The sequence below is a fragment of the Rhododendron vialii genome, chromosome 6a (genome assembly GCF_030253575.1).
Source record: "Rhododendron vialii isolate Sample 1 chromosome 6a, ASM3025357v1".
In the NCBI taxonomy this organism is placed as follows: Eukaryota; Viridiplantae; Streptophyta; class Magnoliopsida; order Ericales; family Ericaceae; genus Rhododendron; species Rhododendron vialii.
The window spans coordinates 3289062-3316904 of NC_080562.1; the positions used below are offsets into that span (position 1 = coordinate 3289062).

The 27843-nt window shown below is 38.2% G+C and overlaps 3 protein-coding genes and 1 long non-coding RNA gene across 6 annotated transcripts; 2 read left to right on the plus strand and 2 right to left on the minus strand.

Moving 5' to 3' along the window:
• Window positions 1-724: 724 nt before the first annotated feature.
• On the minus strand, window positions 725-24889 carry LOC131330961 (floral homeotic protein DEFICIENS). Of its 3 annotated transcripts, none has more exons than XM_058364737.1 (8): window positions 24860-24889; window positions 5393-5594; window positions 5208-5274; window positions 4154-4215; window positions 3963-4062; window positions 1852-1893; window positions 1205-1249; window positions 725-1094 (listed from the first exon to the last, which is right to left on the minus strand). In XM_058364737.1, exons 2-8 carry the CDS (start codon window positions 5578-5580, stop codon window positions 915-917), a joined length of 684 nt encoding a protein of 227 aa, XP_058220720.1. In that variant the 5' UTR covers window positions 5581-5594; window positions 24860-24889; the 3' UTR covers window positions 725-914. The 3 variants fall into 3 exon arrangements, with proteins under 3 accessions (XP_058220720.1, XP_058220721.1, XP_058220722.1); XM_058364738.1 differs by having other exon boundaries at window positions 5393-5596; window positions 24868-24883; XM_058364739.1 differs by having other exon boundaries at window positions 24864-24882.
• LOC131330958 (cysteine proteinase 15A-like) lies at window positions 13478-18356 on the minus strand. The gene is made up of 4 exons (XM_058364734.1): window positions 17670-18356; window positions 15648-15767; window positions 14073-14316; window positions 13478-13964 (listed from the first exon to the last, which is right to left on the minus strand). Exons 1-4 carry the CDS (start codon window positions 18114-18116, stop codon window positions 13681-13683), a joined length of 1095 nt encoding a protein of 364 aa, XP_058220717.1. The 5' UTR covers window positions 18117-18356; the 3' UTR covers window positions 13478-13680.
• On the plus strand, window positions 15090-18142 carry LOC131330965 (uncharacterized). The gene is made up of 2 exons (XR_009201286.1): window positions 15090-15221; window positions 15252-18142. It is a non-coding gene; the product is annotated as an uncharacterized LOC131330965 (long non-coding RNA).
• LOC131330960 (uncharacterized) lies at window positions 19851-23986 on the plus strand. Its single transcript, XM_058364736.1, has 6 exons — window positions 19851-20193; window positions 22185-22293; window positions 22574-22704; window positions 22789-22863; window positions 23237-23386; window positions 23696-23986. Exons 1-6 carry the CDS (start codon window positions 19987-19989, stop codon window positions 23813-23815), a joined length of 792 nt encoding a protein of 263 aa, XP_058220719.1. The 5' UTR covers window positions 19851-19986; the 3' UTR covers window positions 23816-23986.
• Window positions 24890-27843: the final 2954 nt, after the last annotated feature.

Genomic DNA, 27843 nt, shown 5'->3' on the forward strand with positions numbered 1-27843 from the left:
TTAGTTTTTTTTCATATTCCATGTGCAAATGAAAAACATCATTTATTTGTTATGTTATTTTAATTTTTTTTCTGGAGCCGATGATTATTAATATTGTAATACATCTTTTTTATTTTTTAGTATATATTTCGCCACTGCTATGGTAAAATCCTGATTCCGTCCTTGGTGTAAGACTTATTTCAAAGCCAACTTATTACGTAAATAAGGCATCCGAGACAAGCGAGGTCTGTTGTGACTATCAAGATTCAAGATAGGATATGCAAAATTTGTCTCTGGGAGCCTCTCGAATATTCAAGAATACAGAGACGAATGACCTAGAATATCCTAAAGGAAATTGATATTCGCGCTTCATTTTTTACTGATAGCGCTTTACTTTGTTTATGAAGTTACTAGTAACTTTATATTAAAATTGGAGCGCCATCAGTAAAAAGTGGAGCGCAAAAATCAGTTTCCAATCCTAAAATGTTCTCGAATAGAGGATAAATTTAGAGTCATCTAATTCCTGAGTGATCTACTACTTGCGGGATCTAAGCTATTTACTTGACCTATTAATCGTTAGCACATAATGTGGGTCGTCTCTTGTCTCTCAATCACCCAACAAAAGTGATTGATAATGTTCTTACCGTATAATTTGTCGCTAAGTAAATGATTGGGAGTATCATGTAAATGACGTCTCTTGGTACTCTTGAAACGTTGAATAATTAGTCGATTAAAGAGAAACAAATTACAAACAAGGCACTCCTCGATATTACACACAACAAAGTTATGGTAAAACATATAGTAGCTAGGCACAAAATCAAACACATTTGGTCACAAACGGTAGTTCAAATACTTGTTATGGTTCTACAACATCACAAGTGCAAATAGAGACAGGGTCTCCGGCCGGCTGTTTCAAATTGGCTTTAATTTGGTGCCTACTCGAGCAAAGCAAATGTCGTGAGATCAGATCCGGCTCCAGTATGAAGATTATGGTGGTTAGGCTGCAGACGCAAGGCTAATATACCGCGGCCTCCGTTTGAGTATCCGATAACAGAATGATCATAATCTCCTCCGTTATCGACTAGCCCATAGTGTGGATCCTCTCCAATTGCATTCTATAAAAAAACAAGAGGTTCCCCTTTGGTTAAACGTATTGGTCTTTCCAAAACAATGGGATTTTGTGAAGTAGGAGATGAAATGTGTAAGTTGAATGAAGCTTGCTTACAAATTCATGGAGGAGGCTTCTGTGTATTTCTTCCACATTTCTCACCTGCAAACCAAATAGGCAGATACATGAGTTTTCGAAAGAGGGTTCTGTATCGGGCTCAAAAAAATACTCCCTCTGTACCAAATTGCTCATCCTTTATGGGAAACAATGAGAAATTCACACAAAAAACAATGTACTAGCATTAAAAAAAATTTCAAAATGTTTACACCAATTTAAAGATCTCATTAAGAAGAAAAAAGTGGTGTAAATTTAAAAAAAAAAAAAAAGATCTCATAAATATAATATTTTTTGCTTGCAAAATGCACAATTCCCTTGGGACAAGCAAATTTGGGACAAAGGAGTAATTGAAATCGTTCATTTTGTTCATCTCGTTGAGTCTATAACATGATCGCAAAAAAATAAATTGATCTTACGTCGGTATCAACATGAACAAAACACGTTTGTCTTGAAAAAATTAGAACAAACTTTAAGATAAACGCGTCTCAATCTTTTAGTTGCTGATATCCTGTTTCGCATACATGAGAGACCCGAATAGCCAAATATAATGAACATTTCGGACCATTTTTTTTACCACGGAGTTTAGCCATGGAAAAGATAGCTAACGGTGAAATGAAGAAGCATGCATGGAGCTGGTAAAAACTAACCTTTTTCTTGTGTGTATCAATCTGGTTACTGATCATTTTATACTGCAATGCATTGCCAACACAACCAACGTTAAAAGCTAAGCATGCATGCAGAAACATCAAACCAACGAGACAATGAAACATCGCAAATTCCACATAAATGAATGCCTATGAATTTCTGACGTACAAAAAAAAAAGAATGCCCATAATTTTCTTCAACATGGCGCGAAACACTTTCTTTGAACTCAGTGCATGAAGAAAAATTAAAGAAAATCACCAAAGGTTTGAGTCAATTAGAAAATATGATCAAAATTGATCGCAAAACTCCATTTTGTTGATGATCCCCTATAGTAATATGCAATTAGGCAACTATTAGGTAAATGCAACTCCCTCCTTCCCTATTGCTTTAAAACGGACTCCTGTCCTGATAGGGACTGTTGCCCTATATATACATTGGGAGGGCTTGGGCCGGGCGAACTCGCAATGTGGGTCCTTTCTATTAGGAGTAATATTTACTATTTCCTCTGTCCCTTATTTAGAGTCCAGTATTTCATTTTAGGCTGTCTCTTAATAAGTGTTCATTTTGTAAAGTTAGTGGGTAAAAGTTGGTATATTGTTTATTTTGTCCCTAAAAGTAGATTCCATTTTGAAAAGTAAATGAGTAAAAAAAGTGCAATGATGATGGGTAAGTAGGGACAGTGGAGGAAAAAATTGATGTGAAAAGTATAATGATGATGTCTTTTTAATAAGTTGGAGTTACGAAGCAAGACACTTAAAAAGGGGACGGAGGAAGTATCAAATTCAGAAAATGAGAGTGTGTTCCGGAACCAAAAAAAAATCCTTATTTTTTAAGAAGGCAATTTCAAGCTCAAATATTATAGGTTTATTGAAATCTAAAAATATGCAATATGGATCTTTTTTGAAAGATCTCGATGAGATCTTTTATACGATGTAAAAAAAATTAAAAATTATTTTTCATTTACTTTATTTTTTAATTTGAAATTGTGAAATAAGCTGCTTATTTTTTAAGAAGATTTCTGGAACGGGCCTGATCATTCAACCTCTAAAAATGTAAAACAAGGATGGGAATCCAACGTCTCAAAACCTTGGGAGAGGAAGTCGAGAATTTTACCGCTAGTCCAAAGGAGGGTTGTTTCTAGAATTTGGGACTACTTCATAAGACATAACGGAGTATTTCTAAACTAAATGGATCGCTAAATGACTAAAGCTCATATTTTTATGAATTTTTAGGCAGTTTATTCTCATTAAATACTCAACTATAATACTTCCTCCGTCCCATAATGTATGTCCGGTCCGCATTGAAATTGCAATATGGATATCGATGAGTTCTTTTAATTTATAAAAAAAGTTTTAATTTTTTTTTGAAAGAAGTGCATTATTTTTTAATCCTCATTTTGCGGATCGGACAAACAATTTGGGACGGAGAAAGTATTATTTAACAGAAATAACTTGACTATATATATTATTATTAGTTTGAAGTCAAAATATAACGAAAATGCATCATACATCTGTCTTCTTCTAAAGTTAGAATTCCTGAAAACGATTGGCACTAAAAGACGGATAAAAGTACTTTCTATTTAAATGGCAAAAATTTAATCAAAACGCCATGCGGGTTAGAGCATCTAAATATGACATTTTGGGCCAATCAATATTACCCAAAGACCAATTTTACTATTTTACCAGATCACTACCCTTGAAGTTGGGGCCAAAGTCATTTGTTGTTTTGTTGACTAAAGCATGAGTACTTAACATTATAACGTAAATAGGGCTGATAAACGAGTTAAACCGAGCTGTAAATTACTTAAGATTTGATGTAAAAACTTGATGAGTTTCATAAAAAATTCAAGCTTAGATTATTAATTTATAAGTCAACTCAATTGAAGAGAAGTTTTAATAAAGTCGATCATAATTCACAACTCAATCTCGAGTAGTTTGAATATTTCAAATATTATGTATTGAACAAGCCTAAGAGTAACTTGTTCAAACTTGATGTGATAAATCAATTTAAAATGAGTTTTTATCATATAAATACAAACGGGAACTTCAAAATTATGAGCCCTAAAAAGACTTTTATTTTACTAAACAAGTGAAGAGGAACGAAGAAATCGAACCTTTCGTTCACGAATGGTCTTCAAAGAAGATTCCATATCTTCCTCAAGACCACGCAGATCTTCGAAGCTTACGCCGTCTAAACTCTCCCCCATCCTTTGGCTTGCCAAATCGAACAATTTCCCCAAATCATATTTCACCAACACACAAAAAAACGAACTCAAAACGTCATTCTTCAAAGGGAAAATCTCACCTAATCTGCCTCCTTAGATTCCTATTAACTTCCTTCAGTTTCCTCAAGTGCTCTTGCATTTTCTGCATCACACCCATCAACACAACCATAAAACTGAGAGGGAAACTAGACTAGATAAAATCTGGTTTACTTTTCATAAAAAACAACCTACTATCTTTTTCATAGATTATGCATATGTATGTATGACTGTATATCTACACACGTCTATGTGTGTGTATGAACGTTTCAAAAATCCACCATCGTACGTATTGGTTTTGGTGTCTTCCGGTACTGTTACACCTCGATATAATTGGCAAGATTAAAAAATCGCATGTTTATCTATAAGTCAAGTCCGTTACGTAAAGATTTATTCATGGCCGATATGCTAGGTAACGATTTGTATTGAATTTTCGGACTGATTCGCAACCGACAATATATCGACTGCTACAAAACAATTCATTTCCGATTCACGGTTGCTGTCGATAATCAACCACTATGTAGCGCCGTCGCGATTCATGTTTGATTCACTGACCAGTTTGCGACTAATACTCGACGGTTAATTAACGATTCCTTTTCAACTCACGAACTGGTTTAACTTTTTTTTTTTTTTTTTCTGGATAACTCAGCTGTCCGGCACAGCTTTTGCCCACCTCGACTATAGTTTATGGCAGATACCTGACTGCTACGTAATTATTTTCTTTTAATTCACCAACCTGTTAACGGATGATGCCTACGTAAAACGATTGGTTCTAAATGAATGGTCGTTGCAACTGATACTCGACCACTTCTGTCCATAAGCACTCAAAAAGTTTTCGTTTCTCCGGTGAGAAATTTTTTTAATTTTCATTGATTCCAGCAACATAAGTTCGATACTGTTGATAGTAATACACTGGGACCGTTAATAGTAATACACTGGGACCGATACCGCTCTTTAAACTGCAGTGTTTACTGATGTTTATGTCTGTTCGTTGCTTTTAAGACTCTGAAATTAATTGAGGTACGTGCAAGCTGCTTTCGACATCCGGTTATAAATAAAAAATAAAAAAATCAAAGAGAGGGAAGAGTAAGACTTAACCTCATAGTGCGAGCTCCAAAGATCGATTCCCAACGTGTTCTGGTACAGATCGAACAACTGCTTCGTTCTAGGCATTTGAAAAACAAAAGGAAAAAAAAGAAAAAGATCATAACCTCCGGCCTCCAGCCAGGGAGAGAAATCTGGGGTTTGCAGTACGTAGATAGAGAAAAGAGAAACAAACATACGAAGTAGCGGGGCTGATGTATTCATGGAGCTTCTCGGTGCTCGACAACATGATGATCGACACTTTAGCGTCGCAGAGGACGGTGAGCTCGTTGGCCTTCTTGAACAAGCCGTTGCGCCTCTTCGAGTAGGTCACCTGCCTGTTGGTCGTGTTCTCGATCCTCTTGATCTGGATCTTCCCCCTCGCCATTTCTTCACTCTCTCCTCTCTCTCTCTCTCTCTAGATTCACCTCTCTCTCTCTCTCTAGATTCAGATCTCGGTTGAGGAAGAGAATGGGGAGGAAAGGGGAGGAGTAACTAGTGAGAGGAAGGGAGAAGGAATACCGGAAATGGAAAGTTTTGCCAAATCGGTGAAAAGCGTGAAGTGTTTGATAAAGGTTTTAAGAATCAGTCACGCATCAGTTATCAGTCACACCGGTGCACAGTACACGGCTGTTTAACGCCGTTGGGTCCCAGCACTTGTCCGTCACTTCTTCGTCACCATCTGTTTCGCGTACAGGGCACGTACGGCTATTTTAATGCTCTGTTGGACTCGGAACATTACCCACGTAAACTTTCAAAATGGTCTGTGGTGTCGTTCTCAATTGTTGCACTAAGCTCGCGTTCTTAATTTTCGTTTTTGTGAATTTTAGTACTATGTATTATGTTTTTGACACTTTCATAGTTCTGTTGTCACTTGCGCATGCGGATACAAAGTATGTGAGTTGGGCCGAAACTTGCATCCCAACACTTTCCGTTATCTCTCCGTCAAGATCTGCTTTTTGTTTTGCTTAAATTGAAGTAGTAGGAGGGAGTCCAATCTCCTTTGTGCCCGAGAGATTTTTCGACCATTAAATTATGTGATTTTTTTTTATTTTTCGAATTTAACGGCCGAATTTTTTTGGCACAGAGATATAAAAATTTTTGACACAAAAAATCATGTAGTAGAGTGGTTGATTATTTACATGAGGAAAACGTGCAGCATTGTATCCGTTGAACACTACCAAATCCCAACCCTCTTTTTTGTGCTTTTCCACTCCCTTTTCAGGCCTAGCGACTCTAGCCTAACCCAATATCCTATAGGCCATGTTTTTTTTTTTTTCCGTCTTCGATTTGGTCCAACCTCATTGTAAAGGTTCAACTCCGCTAAACTCATTTATTAACGAGGCCGAACTCTTTTACTAACGAGCTGAGCTTAGCACTTCAAATCTCGGTTTAGTTCGTTTGTATAGGTTATTCTCGCTAGGACTAGAACAAGCCAAGTTCGAACTAGAGATTTATGGTCGTTTAATAAATAAGCCGAGCTCAATCACTACAAAACTCGATTCGACTAGACTCAGGTTCCGTTCCGGAACCGAAAATGAGTCCTTATTTTTTAAGAAGGCAATTTCAAGCTCAAAAATTATGGGTTTATTGAAATCTAAAAATATGCAATATGGATCTTGTTTGGAAGATATCAATGAGATCTTTTATACGATACAAAAAAAATTAAAAATTTATTTTTTATTTACTTTATTTTTTAGTTTAAAAATATAAAATAAGTTGCTTATTTTTAAGAAGGTTTCTGAAACGGGCTTCATTTGCACCCCTGCATTGGATGCACACTAAACATGCAGCCTATAATCTTGGAATAAAGTCCATTGAATAGACGTTTGATGGGGATTTGAGGCGACTTAACATTTGAGAATAAACATGTACAACGTTAGTATCTTCGAAGTCCTCGGCTTTGGCGTGCAAGTAATCGAGCTTAGCTTAGGTTTGTACCTTTTTTTTTTGATCCGCTAGGTTCTGTACCTGAACAGCCCACAGCGGTGCCACCTCCCCTTCTATCTCATTTTAGGGCATTTGTGTACATGACAGTACTACATGTTACTATTATCCAAATATTTCATGATTTTTATTAGGGGTGTTATCGGTTCGGGGTCGGTCGGTTCGGTCCACCGGTATTGAAGACCGATCGGATTCGGGGAAAAAATTGGTAGGACCGATCCCGACCGAAAATACAATCGGTCCAATTCGGTTCGGGGTGAATTCGGTCCGGTCGGGGAATTCGGGCTGCCCGAATTGGGCCTAGTTGGGCCAAAGATAAAAAAATTTAAAATGGGCCAATTAAAAAAGAAATTGATAATGGGCCAAAAATAAGCCCATTGCTTCTGATTTTTTGATAAAGCTATTTTTTTTGTTTGTGGGTCAATTTCACCTGTTTTTTTTTTAAAATGGCAAAAGAAAAGTTTTTGCTTACATGGCCCAATCTACCACAAATAAATAAAAGCCTCATGTTAGTGGCCTATTGGCCCAATCTCTTTGTTTTTTTTTATCCCAATCAGACAATTTTTTTTGTTCACAACTTTTTCTTCTTTTTTTTTGAAATGACAAACAAAAAAACAGAAAATAAAATAAAATAAAAACTAAGGGGGTTTTTCTCTAGCAATGAGATCCTCAATCACAGGCGGGATACAACCTGGATAAATACCAAAATTCCTACTAAAACTTGAAGAAGCAAGCCTGTGAGCTACACGATTTTGTTCCCTGTAGACCCATGAGAACTTCCAATATCTCCCTTTAGCCCAACATTTGACATCGGCAACTAGAGAGGAAATTTCCCATTGGCAGTGGTGGCCTTCCTTCAAAATTTGAAAGAAAAAGACCTATTAAAAGTTTGAAACCAACTACTTAACTTTCGCAATACAATAGCAATAGCATACTTGCATCAAAAATATAAAATTACATTCCGAATTCTAACTCTGCGATCCTTAGCACCACTGTTATATGAGTTTTTGCAACCCCAGGTGTCATGGCAACATCAGAAGCAGCCATCCCAAATTTCAAAAAACAGAAGCAGCCATCACAAAAACACAAAATACCAACAATCTAGTAGAATACAGTTAAAGTGTCCGTCAGAAAACAACACCACCATACTTCCAAGTTCAAGTTAAAATCTACCAAATTCAAAACACTAATGTCAACAAAATCCCATGAAATTTCAGTCATTATCATCACAAAATGCTACCAAATGCAAAACAAGTCAACCAGCAGATTGCAGAACCAGCAGAATATAGAACCATCCCCAGCTTGAAAACTGCACCACCATACTTCAAAATACGCCAAGTTGCCAACAATCTAGCCCTCATTTTGAACATAAAAAACAGTAAATACTAAGAAAAACGAAAAGTAGTAAAAAAAAATTACAACAAACAAAAAAAGATGTATATGTGATTAGAATTTACCTCAACCATGAAAAAACAATTACAGCATGCAACGGTTGCCACCAATTCCTTAATCGTTATCAATTGATTCCAAGACAACTACAAACATAAGAAGAAAAAAACAAACAAAAACAAACAACTAAGACATTTAACGTAAAAGATATTTAAGAATCACATAACATAAAGAAATCAAGAACTAAAAAGAGTAGTACCCGAATCTAATTGCTCCAACTCATCAAGTTGTTCTTTTATATTGATTTTAGTTGGTTTCCTTATCCATTGTTGCATACAAATAAGAGCTTCCACGGTCTTCGGAGAGAGAGAACTTCGATAAGGATCAATCACACGTCCGCCCGTGCTAAAAGCGGATTCGGAAGCAACCGTGGACACAGGGATCGCTAGCACATCTCGTGCCATTTGAGAAACAATTAGATACTTAGAGAAGTTTAATTTCTACCAACGCAATACATCAAATTTGTCATTATCATCCCACTTGGTTCCGCAAGATACTTTTCCAATTCAGATTTGCATGCCATGTTAGTTTCCTTTTGCATGTGTATCTTAAATTGAGATTTCAAAGATTTATGACTACCAATCTCCATTTCAACTCCATCCAAATCCCCTTTGTCCGATGATCCCCCAACCTCTTGGCTACGCACATTCGAGTTTGCATTATTCTTCACATACCATTCAAATAAACGGATAATTCCATTTGTTATATTATCCGTCAACTCACCAACCGCCATCTTATCATATCCCAAAGTATTCGAAAGCAATATTCAAAAAACCCAATTTTGCATCGAGGGTCAAGAATTAACAACCGCAAACATCAACATTTGATTAATCTTATCAAAATCTCCCCAACACTTATCAAACTTCTCACGCATACCAAGTGCCATATCATGCAATTCACTATCATCGGTTTCACACAACTTCACAATATCTTGTTGAATCAACACCATTTCATCAAAAAAAACATTGCAAGTGACATACAAAGAACCCGAAAATTTCAAAGTTGCAAGGTAAAACACTCGAAGAAACTTTACATACAACTTGATTTTTTCCCAATCACTTGAAGTTGGAGCCCCAACATTTTCCTTCCGCTCTCTCCCTCTCTTTTTCTTTCTTTTCTCAATTTCAATTATCCTACCCATACCCTCAAAACCATCAACATCATCAAACGCCTCATCAATCTCTTCCTCTCTTACATTTAATTTGAAGGACGAGTCATCACATAAACGATCAAAAGCCTTTTGATAAGTTAAAGCCCTCTCCAACATAAAATATGTATAGTTCCAATGAGTAGACACATCCAAACAAGGTTTAAGTCTACATGTAATGCCCTCCTTTTCAACACAAGACCAAAACTCTGCCATTCTAGAAGGGGAAGACCTCACATATCTCACAATATTTCGCACCCTTCCAATTGGGTCATCAATCTCTTGCAATCCCTCACGTACGATTAGATTCAAGATATGTGCCAAACATCTCACATGCAAGAACTCGTGATTTAAAATGATGGTCTTCCTATGTTTGGTTTTTCTCTCCAAGTAAGCAATCAAAAGACTATTCGATGATGCATTATCAACCGTAACAGTTAAAAACTTATCAATTCCCCAATCCAACAAGCATTGTTCAACCATCCTACCAAGAGTATCACCCTTGTGATTAGAAACTTATCAATCTCTCAATAGCTACAGACAGAAAACAAAAAATCAGATGATTCGTAACTCCACGGAACTTAGCCCAGTATTATCTAAAAATCAAAAAAGAAAATCTGTTGGTTCGAGATGATTAGGAAAAAATAAAAAATCTGCTGGTTCGAGCTCAGGAAAAAATCTACTGATTTTTTCTGCTGGTTCGAGATCTGGAAAAAATCTGCTGTATCCAAAAATGGTTCTTTACAATTTACATAATACTAAAATCAGGAAAAAAAAAAAAAAAAGGTATGAGAGATCGGATAAAAAAAAAAAAAAAGAAACAGTGTAAAATCAGGAAAAAAAGAAGAAGAAACGATTGAGATCGGATCAAAATTGGTCTCACCGATTTTCAATTCGGTTTTTCAGTATGAGTTTTCTAGAAATGTTATAAAAAAAAGAAGACGGTTTTGAGAGAGAAAAAAAAAATCACTTCTTGTTTACATATTTCACTCCCGTAAATGATCTCCCGATTTTTAGTTTTGGTCTTCACCCTCGAATCTTGCACACCAACATCGTTTCTTCTTCTTTTACTTTTTCTTTTTTTTTTTTTTTTTTTTCTGATTTTACACCGTTACACAGAGAGAGAGAGAGAGAGAGAGAGAGAGAACAGATCTGAGGGCAGCAGCAAAATAGAGAGTGAAATCTGCTTACCGAAGTGGTGGTGGATGGAGATCGATTGCGGTGCCGATGTTGATAATCGGGGATGGTGGACAAGGCGGCGAACGTGATGGGGGCGGCGGAGGCGAGGACGGCGCTGGTGGAGCACGGTGGTGCTGTTGGTGCAGATCGTGGAGGTTTAACGTTAGAGAGAAAGGAGAGAACTGAGGGAGTGAGGGGAAATGGAGTGGCTGCGTGAGTGGTCTGATTTTGGAGGAGTGGAAGGAGTATGACAGATAGAGTAGGGTTTGGGAGGAGTGGACGGTCACGATTAAAACACTAATAGATTGACGGTCAAGATTAAAACTATTTAATAATTATATAATATATATTATTCGGTCGGTTCGGTCCAATATAGGTTCGGTCCGCAGTCGGTTCGGTTCGGTCCACCCCGAACCCCCAAAAAATGGCCCTGGACCGACCGAAGACCGAACCGAATGTTCGGTTTTTTCGGTCTTTTTAGGTCCGGTCGGGTTCGTAACACCCCTAATTTTTATTGTGGCTTTCAAAACTTATTCTCGTTTGATTTGGATTTTGATAGAGATTTTAAAATGTAATGAGTAAAGAGATATAAATAGAGAATCTGTGTACACGACACTACATGTTACGATTACCCAAATATTTGATGATTATTTGACTTTCAAAACTTATTCTCGTTCGATTTGAGTTTTGATAAAAGTTTTAAAGTGTAATGAGTAAAGAGAGAGAGATAGGACATCTGTGTACATGTCACTACATATTACGATTACCCAAATATTTCATGATTATTATTGTGACTTTCAAGACTTATTCTCGTTCGATTTGAGTTTTGATAAAGGTTTTAAAGTGTAATGAGTGAAGAGAGATAGATAGAATAAGCTTATTGGAGACTGTGTACAAGGGTTTTAAGTACCCTAAACGAACAACCAACAGTCTGCAATTGCATGTTCAAACTTTTACTCCAATTAAAGTTTTAGTTTCTCATTGCAATTAATGTTTCTTACCTCATCCATCCCGTAAAGTTAGTCTCCTGCAAAATTACGTGCAATTTTCAAGTGTAAAAATAATATACTTACCTAATTAATTTTTTATGCAATATAGATCTTATTTGATAGCTTTCGATGAGATCTTTTGAATGGTGCAAACAAAATCGAAAAATTGTTTTAGTAGGCGCATTGTTTTTATTTTTGAAAATTGCACGTTGTTTCGTAGAAGGACCAACTTTATGGGACGGAGGGAGTATCAAGGAGGCAACTAGGGTTGAGTTTGAGGTTGGAACAAGTATCTTTACATAAGATTTTCCTAAGTAAAAAAAAAAATTCCAATGCTTGAGTGAGGTCACAGGACTAGTGAGGAAATTTAACTACTCCGGCCTTTATCCAAAATATTTGTCCGGTCTGCAAAACAAGAATTTAAAAATAATAAAAAATTCAATGTTGTCTTTGAAATTAATGTATTATTTTTAAATCTTTATTTCGCAGACCATAAAAAATATTTTGGGCAACACCGTCAAATAACAACTAATAATCTATTTTCAACTAATACAGGTCTCATTGTCACGACTGGTATCGCGGTTTGGAGGGGGAATTAGTACCCTCTTATCCGTAATGAACTTGCATAGACTTGTAGATGGAATGAAGGGAGGTAGTAGAACTGAAGTATACGTATGCATATATTCTTCGGTGGGAGAGGACTAAACAAAGCGTTGATTAATCGGGATATTTGGAAGCCCCCGCCACAGGGTTGGGTGAAAATCAACGTTCATGTATCAGTCAGACAAGATACCGGTCACGCAACTATTGGAGGTTTGGTTCGAGACGAAAGGGCGCATGGATCCTGGGTTTCCAGGACAGTTTTCCCTCAAGTTCTGCTATTCGGGCGGAGTTTTGGGCCATTTTGGGAAGGGTTTTGGGTTGCCAAACACAAGGGGTTCCGACTTATGATTGTTGAGATAGATTCACCTGAAGCCTTCAAGCTCCTTGGAGAAGCAGATCAAACAAACCCCAATTTCAATATCATTTGCGGGTTTCTCAAGCTAGTGGGTGATGGATGTGACTAAGATTTTTTATTTACAACGGAAGGCCAACTTATGCGCAGATCTAATGGCCGAAGACGCTTGGGACTCCGCCGGGGAGTTTATTCAAACTCCAACAGCTTTGGTACAAAAGGAGATCGAAAAGGATCTTCTCAAGGGTCATCGGCACGATTCAAAAAATGGGGGCTCGTAACAAGCTTTAAGGAGCGGTAAAGCTCATAGATGGTTCTATTCTTGCTTCTTTTAGAACTACAAATCAAAGACATCTGATAGACTTTGGAAGACGCACAAGTCCCTACACTATCTAATTTATGTTTATTTCGTCCGAGTTATCCAAAGGATCCATAGAGAAATTAACTTGCATAAATCAACGGGGGAAGTTAGTCCACGAGGGATTTCAAAAGCTATCCATAGCATCGAATCCCAAATGCCCACGACAGGGAGCAGACTTTGGCCTCCCACATGACGAGGACCATTGGCACTCATATCACATGCATTAAAAAGGGATACTCCTCCAAAAATCACATAACCTAAGCTAACAAATGCTCCATATTTAACAATCACCAGTTTCTTAAATATCCAGTTTGAGCATGTCGATAATACCCTTGGAATCAAATAGACATATATACATACAATCGGAATGCTGCGTTCAGAAATTCCATGTTCCAATTCGCTTAGTTTAAACAGACTGAGAAAGGAACCTTGCATAATACCATCATAAGGTCACTAAAAATCTACTTGTTGACATGGGCAGCAGCAACAGTTGAAACCATGGAATCCACCCCACAGAGGTTATGAGCATGGGCGCCTCTGCAGAGATGGTAGTACCCCTTCTCTCCCCAACTTTCTCCCCATGAGTTCTTTATGATCCAGTAAGGCTTCTCCTTGAACCGAATTATGGAATATGCACCAGAGCCATAGCCCACAAGCACCACTCCGTGATCAAGACGCTTTGCACATATGTATGGGCATGAAACTCCCCCGACGTAAGTCTGCATGTAAACTGCATTGATTCCCACTGCAGAACCCAAGAAGAAATACCCAGTTAGCATGTTTCCATGTCCTTGAAGCATTTGATAGATCGTAACTCAAGGGGGATTAAAAAAAAAAGGGTTGCCTGGATTACCTGCAAGAGGGCCATTCTTAACAAGATTTGCAGCTACTTGGTCTTCATCAACAGAAACAACGCTGAAGTTGGAAACTGATGCAGCAATCTTGCTATTGTCAAATTTGCAAGTGCCATCTCTGCCAGTGTAAGGATAGTCTTCCTCTCTTTGGAGTCCACCTACCTTGAGTGAGTACTCGAAGGCATTGTTCATCAGCCCACCATTGCACCCTGCATCACATGAATCGCGCTCCTCGGGATCGCACTGCCAAAAGTATGTACATGATTAGGCATCATAGCGATCATCGAGACAAATGGTAGCAAAGGATTGAAAACACAGTACCAAAGTAATAGAAACACTAGCTAGAAATGCTTGCTTATTTAGACAACTAACATGATACTCTCTGTAATCCACTAGAAACATTACTCCCACCACTAGAGATTTTAGCAACCCTTCAAGCTCAACAATGCATACTGCAGGGGAAGACTGCATACCTCAGGGGCACTATCCTTAAATTTCAACTTTTACTCGGTTGAACTTTAGACGTCAAGACTTAAAAGAGTTAGGAATATTGGAGTAGCTTGGTGTTGCCAAGTGCAAAATCCACCCCTTGCAGTGCTAGAAACTACTTCAGACATTAGTTCATTGCCATATCCACCCCTTTCCGAACCATAAACTTGAAAAAGCCATATCCTTGTAATGCCATATGAAACTGAACCCCATAACATGAGTCATGACCAATACGGTCAAGGTGCTGTCCATGCTTTTAAAATCGACATGCCAAACCACAATGAACACACAGCTTCGTGAACGTTAAATCTACTCTTAGAAGCCTAAGACTAAGCCATATTGAACCAAACATACTATTGGGGATGAGTATAAGTACTGCCCGAAGTTAAGACCAAGCATCAACAATCAATCAAGAACACTTCCTGAATTATACAAACCATCCCCAAAACTGATACAGCCATAAGCTCATTAATATGAACAGACTCGATCTGCAGGGTTTTAGTACAATTTAGGAAAATGGAGTACCTGGCCCCTGCGGATTGTGAGAAAGTGTGTGATAAGACAGGAGCCATTTCTTACCAAATCTCACCATTTTGGATAGACACGGGAATAGGACAACGAAAAAGATCGTCTTTGTATCCTCTGCATTTCTCACCAAGGTACTCAATCCAAATGCGTGCTTCGGCAAGAAACTCAAATCCTTTATTTTCTTTTCTTGTCAAATCCTTCAAATCCCAAAGGGGAGCTAAAACATTTCCTTTCGAGTTATTATCGACTCCAAGAGAGCGTGGGAAATTCACCCAACAGTCCAAAAGGAGTCAGAAAACTAACCACATAAACCGGTTAAATCAATTCAACAACCTTGAGTGTTCAAGAGAGAGAACTTTCTTCCATCAAACCTCCAGGCTCCAAGAAAATACTATTTCACAATGAATCTTACATATACTCCAACACACAAAACATAATGAACCAAATGATGCATATATCCAACTAACACCAGCAATAGCTTCAACAAACAGAAAGATCAAAGTTCAGCAAGCTCTATTAATTATATTCAACGGTCAAACGGGAAAGTAGGCACAAACCTCATGGTCGCAATCCACAAGCTGTTGTTCACTGAGGCTCACAAGCTCTCCAGTGGCAAGATAATGAGCTCCTTCCAACGCTCCAGTCGTGCTAAAAGACCAACATGATCCACAAGAACCCTAATTTCCCAAAAAACAATATAGTCAAGATCACTTATATCAATCCCGAACAACACACATATATATGTTGGATTTGAGAGCTTAATTCAGTCTAATTTATGCTTTAGTTTATGCTTCGCTGACTATTCGAAGTTCAATATTATCTAATCTGTAATAAAGAGTAATAACTGGTGAGAGTTGTCGATGTACTCGAACCACGTAGACAATATCTCTTTTGTTTCCCTTTTGAACGAAAGAAACTGCAGTAAAAATATCCTTGTCTAGCATTTTTTGTTTGTTCTCTTGATTGTTCTAAGCATGTTGCTTGTTTGTTGATTTGATACTAAATATTCATCCTTGAAATTTGGATATATCGTTTAAATCGGTCAAATTTTATAACATTCTTCAAATTCTCACGAAAGATCCTTCTTTTGCCAGTAAACCAACATTTGATTTCATACTGCAAAGAACAAAGTTTAATACTTAATTTATACATATAATTTAACTGGAGGTCTAGTCACGAACAACACACATACACGTTGGGTCAGTAAAGCCTAGTTCGGTGTAATTTGTGCTTCAATAACAAAGTTTATCATCCGATCTATAGTGAAAAACTGATGTAAGCCATGCATGTGCACAATTGAACAGTTAGAAAATCACGTAGAAATATCTCTGGTTTTTTCCTCGATAGTTCTTCACCTGTTACGTGTTTGGTGATTTGACCATTTTCTCAAGAATACATACATATCAAAAGGATCAATATAACTACAAGATCTTTGACGCCCGTGATGGCAAAGATCAGGTATTTATGTAACTTTAACTAATACTTGGTTTACATTGGAGACTTATTAGTCACAAACAACACACATATATGATGGGTTTGTGAAGCCTGATTCAGTCTGTTTTGAACTATTCAGGCTCAAAATTCAAAGCATCCTCCTACCAATTCTTCAAATTCTTTCACAAGGTCCATCCTTTGCCAGTAATCCAACACTTGATTTCATACTGCAAAGAGCAAAGTTTATTACCTGATTTTTATATACAACTTCTACTAATCGGAGGCCTGGTTGTGAAGCCTGATTCAGTCTAATTTGTGCTGTGCTTAGTATTATGGCTCGGGGTTCGATAACAAAGTTCATATAGTGAAAAATGATGTAATCCGTGTACAGTTGGAAACAGAGCCCAAAATTTTGAATTTTAGCGAGCCCTCATATAGTGAAAAATGATGCAAGCCAGGACGGCAATGATCAGGTATTTATGTATAACTTTAACTAATACTTGGTTTACGTTGGAGACCTAGTCACAAACAACACACATATATGATGGGTTTGTGAAGCCTGATTCAGTCTGTTTTGAGCTATTCAGGCTCAAAATTCAAAGCATCCTCCTACCAATTCTTCAAATTCTTTCAAAAGGTCCATCCTTTGCCAGTAATCCAACACTTGATTTCATACTGCAAAGAGCAAAGTTTATTACCTGATTCATAGATATAACTTTTACTAATCGGAGGCCTGGTTGTGAAGCCTGATTCAGTCTAATTTGTGCTTTGCTTAGTATTATGGCTCCGGGTTCGATAACAAAGTTCATACAGTGAAAAATGATGTAAGCCGTGTACAGTTGGAAACAGAGCCAGCCCCGAACTGAAACCGAAGAGGCGGCGCTTTAGGCCCCCAAAATCTTTAAGTTTTAGAGAGCCCTCATATTTTGGTACCCGTTATAAATAGTCTAGCAAAAAGAGCAATCTTTAATTTTCGCTTCCGGCTCCTGAAAAGTTAGGGGCGACTCTGGTTGAAAAATCAGGTAAAAATCTATCTGTCTAGCGTTCTCCTTTCTTTCCTTAGATGGTTCTTTGCGCCTCTTGTGTGTGTTAGTTTGACCGTTTTCTAAAAAATACACACACATCCAAAGGATCAATTTTTGTACCTGATCTTTGACGCCGGTGACGGCGCCGTGGTCGCGCCAATCGAAGTCAGCGGGAAGGTCATTCGTCGGCAAAATCGGGGCCTTCTGAGCGTCAGACGGAAGCTTAAACCTCCGCTTCAGCCCAAGGAAGTTCCTCCTGAACTCGGCCGGGGTAAGGTCCGAAAACTTGGTGACGCCGTGCACAGCCGAAGGATCGAGCTTCTGGTGTCTCTTCGCGCGGCGCAGGTTAGCCTTGAAGACGGAGAATCGGTAATCGTGCTCCTCCTGGGTGGCGTAGGATTTCCCGTGCTCGGCCTTGAAGAGGGAGAAGTGGTGGTCGGCGTTCAACAAAGGATCCTCGTTTTGCGGGACTACTTGTTGGATCAGGAGGTCGTCGGAATCGTCGAGCTCAACGGCGAAACAGAGGGAGGGGATGAGGAGGAGGAGGAGGAGAGGGAGGCGGGCCATTGGATGAGAGAGAGTGAGAGAGAGAGTGAGGAGAAGAGCCGTGCGGAGATGATATTTGTATTACGAGCGAGTGGTGGGGTCGTTGAAGAAAAGAAGGGCAAAAGCAAGTGGGTGGGTGGGAATGGACCGTTAGGATGAGGACACGTTGTCGGATGCTAAAAGGTTGAATTGGATGGAGAGCTACAAAACGAAGGAAGAGAGAATAGTATCTGGGTTTCTTCACTGAGACCCAATTTTCTTGGGTTGATTTTTGTTGGGATGCTAATTATTTATTGGGGGGGGGGGGGGCGGGCGGGGAAATGTCTATTACACCCTTGCGCGTCCCACTCCACTCCGGACCTACAACGGGCTACAAATGAAAGAGAATCGTTGCGAAGGCCTATTTTGGCCACGTAATTCAGATGGATTATTTTTTGGCTTTTATTCAAATAATGTTTTGCATTTGTTGATTTTGTATTAATTTTTTGTGAATTACGGAGTATTATTTTATCCTGATGAGAAAATTTTAAAAAGTAAAAAAAATTAACATTGAATTTCAATTTTTTCTTAATAAAGACGACAAAAAATAGTTTATTGACTTCTTCTTTTTTGTCTTTATTCAAAAAAAAATGAATTTCCGTCAGAATTTTTTACTTTATAGATTCCTTTCATCAAGACGAAGCAATAATTCACAAAAAAATTGATCACAAGCTAACAAATGCAATTTTCTTAAAATAAGGACAACAAAAATAATCCAATTTGGATTATTTGGCCAAAACAGGCCTAAAAAGCCCACCACCTTGTCTCTTTGATAGATTATTCAATCCGTGTTCTGTAATGCTCCCGCTCCTCTTCCACCATACAATTGTGTGAGACATTCATAATTTTAGACTTCACAAAATTATGTGGACATATAGTGGTGGAGGTGCTAGGGCACCGCCATTGGCAAGGGCACCGTCATGGGCATAAAATCATTTTTCATCATGACTTATATATATGTTAATAAAAAATGAGTACGACCTGCCTCTTTGCGAGTGTGTGTGTAAATATTTGTGTGTGATTGTAGCATTGTTGATACGTACATTGCCCTTCCACTTCATGGATGACTTTTCTTAATGTGATTGGGTTTTTGTCCGGAGACAAACTTATTCACGAAGGAGCCATTAATAAGTTTTTCATAGTTCTGTACAATTTTGTCCGTTCATTTCGGCAATCAATAGTTACAATTGCTTTTCAATTTTGACCGATAGACCAATTATTTTTTACAGATCAAAATTATTTTTCAATCCAGACCGTCCAAAAATACTTTAGACGTGACGATTGGGCTCCGTAGAGCCGCCTTCATGGAAAACACCGCAAATAGGAGTAAGATTATGTCTTTTGTCATGTACATGCTTGATTGCATTCATGTTGACTAGAGTGTAACCACTACCTACTGATCTTTTGTCGCGTAGTGTACTTAGTTGATTAGTCATTTTGACTATGTGGGTGTGAAATCAGTATTAATAAATATTCTTAGCATGTTTTTGACTGGTATTAATTATCAAAACACATTCTGAGCCGTCATTTTTCCTAAAGCGTTTGTGTATTTGTGGTTGTAGAATAATTGGGCCTCTAAACCTGGTCTAGCCCAATACAAATCTGGGCCTTGTCGTTTCCGTGGCTCATGGGCTAGCAGAAAAAGGCCTGTACCAGAATTGGGCTATCGTAGGGCTTGGGCTATATATAGCAGTACATATTCTGACAGCGTAACGCCGTCAGGTCAATCGACTTCTCCAAGTCCTAGACCGGTTCAGTTTGGTCCGCTACAGTCTTCGCGTATCAGACATCACCGTTAGTAGAGAGAGAGAGAGAGAGAGAGAGAGAGAGAGGGTTTAGGGTGATCAGGAACATGGACGAAGAGCGCAGTGGTAATTTGGATTCAGTAAAATCAGAGAGATCGGTGTGGCTGATGAAGTGCCCACTGGTGGTGGCCAAGTCGTGGCAGGCTCAGTCTCAGTCCTCGTCCTCCTCCGCCGCCGCTGCCGATTCCCACCCCGCCGCCAAGGTCGTCGTCTCCGTCGATCCCCTCCGCTCCGAGGACCCTTCTTCTCTCCAGGTAGCAGCTCTTCTAGTTCCAAGTCACGTCGTGCGCGTGCGCGAGCGTGAAAACTTCTTTTAAAGACTACCCCAAAGTACTTAAATTCGTGAGAGATTGACAATTGAGACCAGGAGCGGAGGGCCCTACTAAACGATTATGTTCCTGTCTATATTCACACATATTTGTTTCCCTAATCTTGATTCTTGGACTTGAATGCGATTTCTTTCATACTCATTACTGCCTTTTCTTCGTGTGTTTGTTCAATGTAGCTTAAATTGATTACTTTTTACTTGCCTTTTGATCTACTGTGTATTAAAGTGGCTGACTTTTGGTGATTTATCTTTTCTGACGACATTGTTCGATGGAGTTTGTAAATGGGATAGTTATTATGGCAATCGAGTGAGTTTTCTTGATACTTATATCCTGCCTTGTTTTCGCGGGTTTGTTCAATTAGAGCCCAAATAGATTAATCGGCAAATTATTAATCTACTGTGAATTGAAAGGCTGACTAGTGACTTCAGATGAGTAGTGAATACTGCAAAACATAGTCTGGTGGAATAGGTCAACCGACTTGTTATCATGGCGATCGAGGAGGTTTTGTGCTGCATTAGTATAATACCTGAGCAGGTGTTAGGAGGTTGAGTTAGGTATAGTGTGCCTTATGGTTCTTGTGGCACAAAATATAGGAACCTGACTAAAACATGGGATATGGAAAGATTGCTATAACAGCCAACCACTCTGGAGGGTGGCAGACTGCCCAAATGTTCTTCCGCTCAATTAATTGGGCCGGCAAAGCACATTCCAATGATGCAGAGTAGGATTCCGTCTGTGTCTTCACTAGGGTTTTGTTTGACCGTAAAGCTGTCTGTAACCTGTTTTGAAGATGATTTATGGGCAGTAGAAGCACCACATTGAGCCTTGGGCCAGGTCCCCTTTGTGGGATAGGGGACTCGAGTGCTCCGCCTCACTGACTAATTCTTAATTAATGTCTACTGACGTTTACAGTTAATTCGTTTATGCAGTAAAAAACAGTGTACAGACTATCTTTTTCATTTTGCAACTCTTATGACGTGCATTGGTTATATTCTAAGTTGGTGTATGGCCGATGAAATTGTGGAGGTACTCCCACTGACAGGAATTGGGAAAGTTAAAAGGTAAAGGAGAACACAAAATGCAAAGTTCTCCTTACCATTTTTCTTTCGCTTCAAAATTAACCCCGTGAAGCCATGATCCAGATTCCAGACAGAGTGTAAAGAGATTTTAAACCCTAACACCTTTAGAGGAGATTGTAACTTTGGTTCTTATTGCATCGTTTTTCTTGTTGTTTGTTTTCTTCACTAGTGTTCAAAGCATTAATAATTGATTATTTCTAATGACAACTTTTCCTTTGTTTCTTATGCATAAGATGTAATTTTTCCACAACAAGGTTTTCACTTCTGATGGTGCTATGTTTATCTGTTGGCTTCTAGTATTTTTATTTTTATTTTTTGTGAATAATGATTCTGTCTAATGCAAGTCTAATGACTAGTTGACCCTTCCTTTGGTTCGTCAAACGGATGGAACATCTACAAGGGTCCTTCTTCCCTATGGGTTTTCCTTTTGAGGGTTGGAGTTCAGGAAGACATTGAGCCAAAATGCTAATTCAGTAACACTTGCATGATTGGAAGGACTATTGATAAGAGCATCTAATGTCAAAGGAATAATTGCTAATTTAATTTGTTTCCCGAGGTGTTTTCATGAATTCAAGGCCTTGGTTGTTACCTTAACAAATGAAAAGGCTTTTTCATGTTTCGTAATGCAGATAAAACCTCCAGAGTTCTATGCCAATCTCTTGTTCGAATATTGATAGACTCCCCTATGTTAGGTGGCCAAAGCATTTGTTGTTGTTGCTGCTGGTTTTTACTTGAACAGAAAATCTATCAGTTTCACTGTTTCAATATAGAAAAAATCATTTGTGATCTTAGTGTAAATCGTATATTATTCATTTATTTCTCTTGAATGAAAATCAGTTCACAATGGAGATGGCTAGCAATGAGATTGGGAACATGCCAAAAAGCTACTCCTTGAACATGTTTAAAGACTTTGTTCCAATGTGTGTTTTTTCCGAGTCAAATCAAGGTGAGGATCATGATACATGTTCTTAAGTATCCCTTATTGAGAATTTTATGTGCTATTCCTTTTTGTTCATTCATCATTATTGCTGTTCCTGCTGTATTTTATTGATGCGTGCTGCATAAAAAGGTTCAGAGTTGGTGGTGTTGTAAATAATAACATTTGAAAAAAGATAAGGAATGGAATATTGTGAAATGGTATATTCTTGGAGCTGCATGCTTAGGTTAAGATTGCACCTCATGAGGATCACTTGACATTAAACTTGAACTCATTGCCAATCGTGTAGGTAAGGTAACAGTGGAAGGAAAAGTGGAACATAAGTTCGACATGAAGCCCCATAACGCGAACTTGGAGGAGTATAGCAAAATGTGTCGTGAAAGGACAAATAAATCGATGATCAAGAATAGACAAATACAGGTACCATTTTTCTATCTGTCTCTCTATTTACATAGGCATGCGAGCCCACACATAATAATTTTTTTCCCTCTTCTTTCTCATTAGGTGATTGATAATGATCGTGGAGTCCATATGAGGCCTATGCCTGGAATGGTTGGCTTGGTTGCTTCCAGTTCTAAGGTACTCCAATTCCCTCCATGATTCAAGAGTTTATGTTGAAGCTTAGGCCTTTTAGCTACTTTTTCCTTTGAACCTTCCCTGTCAGCTTTTGGAGTTCATGTGCTCTTGTTGAGAAAAAAAGAATTCTTCAATGCACAGCACTAATGAGAGTCCTGGCTTGGTTTGTTCTGGACTCGTACTTCAAATGAGTCCCTTGGGAGTCCATGTTATTTGGGCTATAACTTGCATAACTACCTGAGAAATGTTTTTTGGATTTTTTTCCTTTATCTTGGCAAAGTGTATATTTTCGTAGTTTGCAAATTGAATAAGAAAGTCAGATAATATCAGCATGGCTGCAGAAAAGCTAAATTTATCTGCTACTATCTGTGTCTAGGAGAAGAAGAAAGCAGCACCCATTAAGGGACCGGAAGTCAAAAGAACTAGAAGAGATCGTGGTGAATTGGAGGATATTATGTTCAAGCTTTTCGAAAGACAACCAAATTGGGCCTTAAAACAACTAGTTCAAGAGACGGATCAACCTGCAGTATGTCTCTTTACTTAAATTTCATTATTATTCTGTTATGTTTGCGGCGCTTTCTTGGAAAACCTTGCTTTCTATGTTCCTCATTTTGTTGCTAGTACAAGCATGAGACCCTATTGATAGTTTCAGAAATTCGTATGTTGTAATTAGGCAGTAGAATTTTGGTGTTGTATATAAAATCATCAACTTAGTTCTTACAAAATGAGGAGGGATTTTTTTAACCGTATTCTAAGTCATATTGCATACTATCGCTTCAAATGTTTGTATGAGGAAATCTTGCATAGCTTATTAAATGTTTGATTTTTCCTGCAGCAATTCCTGAAGGAGATTCTGAATGAGCTATGTGTCTACAATAAAAGGGGACAAAACCAAGGAACTTATGAGCTCAAGCCTGAATATAAGAAATCCGTTGAGGATACAGGTTCCGACTAAATTGTCTGTTATGTGACTGTACAATTAATTGGGCGAACTAAATTGACTTAGGGGGCGGATTCTTTGTTAGCGGCACATGTTTTCTAAGAAATCCGCAGATTGTAATCATGTACTATTCTTGTCAAACTTTCGATTTGAAAGACCTATATAGGGAGCTTATACTTTCATAAACTTGCTTATCAACTCTGTTACTCTTCCTTTGGCATATTGTTGTTTCACTTGTAAATGAATTCCTTTAGCATGAAGATACGCAAGGGGCATACTTCATTTATATGCCATCGCAGTTACACTAGCTTGTTGTATACCATGACTAGATACTATAACAGTATGTTCAGCACTAAATTGAGCCAGTACTTGTATGACCCATGAAAGGAACACACCCTGGTGGCTGGCGGTCATGTCTGTGTCCAGCACTTTGCAGACATGGATAGGCATCATCAGAGGCGCTTGAAACATGTTGGACACGCCATGCGGTGTATTGTAATTTTATTGTTATCTTTGTATCTGGAGTCCAGACCCGTGAGGGACACAACTTTTGACTCGGGTGTGCAAAAGATACGATCGGTATGTTTTTGATATATGTACTCAAAACAATCGACGACCAAACTATCAATGGTATTACGAAAACATGGGTCTAAACTGAAACGTGGTACAATAACCCCCTGAAATCAGTTAGAGAACTTCGTCCAACTATCAAACTACGTACGCTCAACTGGCAAAAAACCTCTTGCAGCAATCTCCCTCCACTGGAACCGGCTAGTGGCCTCCCCATCTAAATGGCACTCTCTCTCCTCGCTGTTTAATTCTCCTCCTCTCCTCTCCCTCTGCGTGTGCGTTCATGTGGGGAGCTTTCATCTCTAATACAAACCTTTTTTTTTCTTCCCCTGGGGTAGAAATGGTAGTCTCTCTCTCTCTCTCTCTCTCTCTCTCTGAAATCAGTACTTTCTTTTTATTCAGTTTGTTGGTTTGTATGGTTGATGATTGAGCTTTGGATTAATTACATTTGATGTTTCTCATATCTACACTGTAACATGCAGCACACACACACTCACTCTCTCTCTCTCTCTCTCCCCTGGTCCTGGGTGATCCCGTTTCTAATCAAGTTAGGGTGGTTTTTATTCAAATTTTTTTGCTTTTGTTCGTTTTGCACTCTCTCCTGGGCGATCCCGTTTCTAATCAGGTCAGGGTGGTTTTGGACTAAAAGTCAAAGTGACTTATTGGTTTGTCTTTATTCTCTCTCTCTCTCTCTCTCTCTCTCTCTCTCTCTCTCTCTCTCTTTCTATATATATATATATATATATATATATATAAACACGGCCCTTCTACTAAGGGTGCCCTCATATATATAATCTATGGACTTTTGATTTCAGCCGTTAGATTGTGTTTTTAATTGCTCCGGATCCACGGACGAATGACGCAACACTAATAAATGCAAATTTTTTTTGGAATGAAGACAAACCAATAAGTCACTTTGACTTATAGGTCCAAAACTACCCTAACTTGATTTGACACTTTGCTACAGTGTCGAAGCGATCTGATATTTTAGACAACTCATGTGAAGAACACGATTTAGAAAATGCTCGATTTGGAAGTCATATACTACAATCTGTGAAGAAAAAAAAATTAGCAATATGATCTAAACGTAAAATGATACCCCTTTCACATTGCGATATTTTTTGAACACTCTTCTTCTTTACATAGTCATTCAATTATATCTTGTTATATAAAAAAAATAACTTATCTAGATAAAGGTGTGATTTGCAATGATTTTGATTCTTTGAATGTTGTATCTTCAACCCAAATACTTAGCTTTTTCTCAAATAATTGAACTTGTTAAATTTGGACATTTATGTTCAAAACGATAAAATGAATAAAAAAAAAAAGTAAAAGAAAGAAAGACAAAAGATGCGACGAGATCATTTTTTGTTGTGAAACAAAGTAAAACTTGCATGCAGACAAAATTTTTTTTTTTTTGATCACCCAAAAAATGCCTGAAACGGCTTAGAGATCGAGAATAAGCTAGATACATATGAAAAAGAACCAACTACACTATTAGCATTTAGGGGGTCTCAAATGCATGAATTGGAGGATGGTGTTATGCAGTGGTGTGCGCAGTACTGTGCTGCGCATCTTCGAGCCGTCAGATGTATCATCCGACGGCTCGGATCTCATCTCGATAATGAACAACTCTCGATCGTTAGATGTCGAGATGAGATCCGAGCCGTTGAAACAAACGTAGCCTATTGTAATTAAATCCATTGCTAAATTGCGAGAGATTGCTTACAACTCAAGCTGAAAATAAACTCTTTGAGCTACATTTGGCGTTCCGTTGTTAACTTTTTTGGTGGGCTTTTGTTAGTGTGTTAAAATTTGTTTTTTCTTTTTCAACTGCTTTGTAGTTCGCTATCCTCTATGTTTTGTAGGCATGCTGTGTTCTAGCTAGTTATTCTTTGACAAAGATTTTTTTCTTACTCCAATATAACTCGACTAGACACTCGACGGTATCCAAACAAGTTGATTGTTTAGGCAAATCATGAGAAGAACACGGTTTAGAAAATGCTCGAAGTTATATACTACTACTATCTGTCTAGTAAAAAATAAATAAATAGAAGTATGATCTAAATGTAAAATGATACCCCTTATACATAGTGATAAATATTATCCTCTCTGTCCCAAATTTGCCCACCCCCTACGAAGAGTCATGCATTTCTCGGTTCAAAAGTAAAGTATTTTCAAACATCATTTTTCAAGGGTTTTTTTTTTTTACAGCAAATTAAAGTACGTACTTCAAGAAATCTTAAATATGGTGCAAAAAAATTTAAGGAACAATGTGTGAAAGTATTTTATTTTTTGATTTTAAAATTGTACGTCTTTTTGTATGGCGTCCAACAATTTGGGATAGAGGGAATACTTATCTAGCTAGGTAAGTGTGTGATTTGCAATGATTTTGAATGTTGTATCTTCAACCCAAATACATAGCTTTTTCGCAAAAATTAAGCTTATTAAATTGGGAAGTTTAATAATCTAAGGCATTTTCTCTTCATCAATTTCTTTCTCCTTTGCAGCTCGCTCTTCATCATTTCGCTTCATCATTTCTTCCATCTGCTTGACCAATTCATTATTCCTCTCAATTTCTTTCTCCTTCAGCTCTCTCTTTTCATCAATTTCTTTCTTCTTTGCAGCTCACTTTTCATCATTTCGCTTCATCATTTCCTCCGTCTGCTTGACCAATTCTTTATTCCTCTCAATTTCTTTCTCCTTCAGCGCTCTCTCTTCATCAAAGCGTTCTCTCTTCATCAATTTCTCATTGAAGCTGTTTTGTTTTGTTGGCTGTCTCTTCATGCTGCTCTTGTTCGTCTTGGCTTTCTGCTCAGTTTGATTAAGCTCTAAATTCTCAAGCCCGACTTCTGATAGTAATGTACCAAAGTAAGGAGTATAAACTGGAATTCCATGGTCATTATTTTCTGGCTTAATTTCAAAAACACCCCTTAAACTATCACTTTTTTACAACATGACCCCCTCATATGACCCCCTCATCTAACAAACCCAACAACATCACCCCTCAACTATGAAAATCAAACATCATCACCCCCTTGCTAATTTTCTGTTAAATTTGTAGACGGAAATAGGGGAAAAGACAAAAAAAACCCTTATACCTTTTATCAGACGTGAAATTAGGTTTTACCGTTATTACATTTGGCCTTCTTTTCTCTTCTCTCTTTTCTCATCTCCAGAACTCTCTCTCTCTCTCTATCTCTCTGTCACACACACACACACACACACACACACACACGCCTCCCATGGATTTTCCGTTACAAACCAAGTGATCGGAATCCAAAGTTGATCAAAATGCACATCTCCCTCTCTCCAATCGACAGAAGACGAGCTCCAAACCAGGTCGAAAGGAAATTGTACATCTTTGCCCAACATCGTACGAGTTGTTGAGCAACAAGTTGAGTGAGGAGCGGGTCAAGGAGATCATGGCGGACGCAATGGACATAGAGGTCGTGGCGAATCGGCTGCTGGGC

What these genes read in the sequence shown, in the direction of transcription:
- LOC131330958 (XM_058364734.1), bottom strand. Translation starts at nt 18,116, where the DNA reads ATGGCCCGCCTCCCTCTCCTCCTCCTCCTCCTCATCCCCTCCCTCTGT. An exon ending in TCACCGGCGTCAAAGATCAG is followed by an intron (nt 15,768 to 17,669) that starts GTACAAAAATTG and finishes TTGGGAAATTAG; the next exon opens with GGTTCTTGTGGATCATGTTG. An exon ending in TTGTGGATTGCGACCATGAG is followed by an intron (nt 14,317 to 15,647) that starts GTTTGTGCCTAC and finishes TACTTTTGGCAG; the next exon opens with TGCGATCCCGAGGAGCGCGA.
- LOC131330960 (XM_058364736.1), top strand. Translation starts at nt 19,987, where the DNA reads ATGGACGAAGAGCGCAGTGGTAATTTGGATTCAGTAAAATCAGAGAGA. An exon ending in AGGACCCTTCTTCTCTCCAG is followed by an intron (nt 20,194 to 22,184) that starts GTAGCAGCTCTT and finishes AATGAAAATCAG; the next exon opens with TTCACAATGGAGATGGCTAG. An exon ending in TCAAGAATAGACAAATACAG is followed by an intron (nt 22,705 to 22,788) that starts GTACCATTTTTC and finishes CTTTCTCATTAG; the next exon opens with GTGATTGATAATGATCGTGG.
- LOC131330961 (XM_058364737.1), bottom strand. Translation starts at nt 5,580, where the DNA reads ATGGCGAGGGGGAAGATCCAGATCAAGAGGATCGAGAACACGACCAAC. An exon ending in TACATCAGCCCCGCTACTTC is followed by an intron (nt 5,275 to 5,392) that starts GTATGTTTGTTT and finishes TCAAATGCCTAG; the next exon opens with AACGAAGCAGTTGTTCGATC. An exon ending in AGACCATTCGTGAACGAAAG is followed by an intron (nt 1,894 to 3,962) that starts GTTCGATTTCTT and finishes AATGCATTGCAG; the next exon opens with TATAAAATGATCAGTAACCA.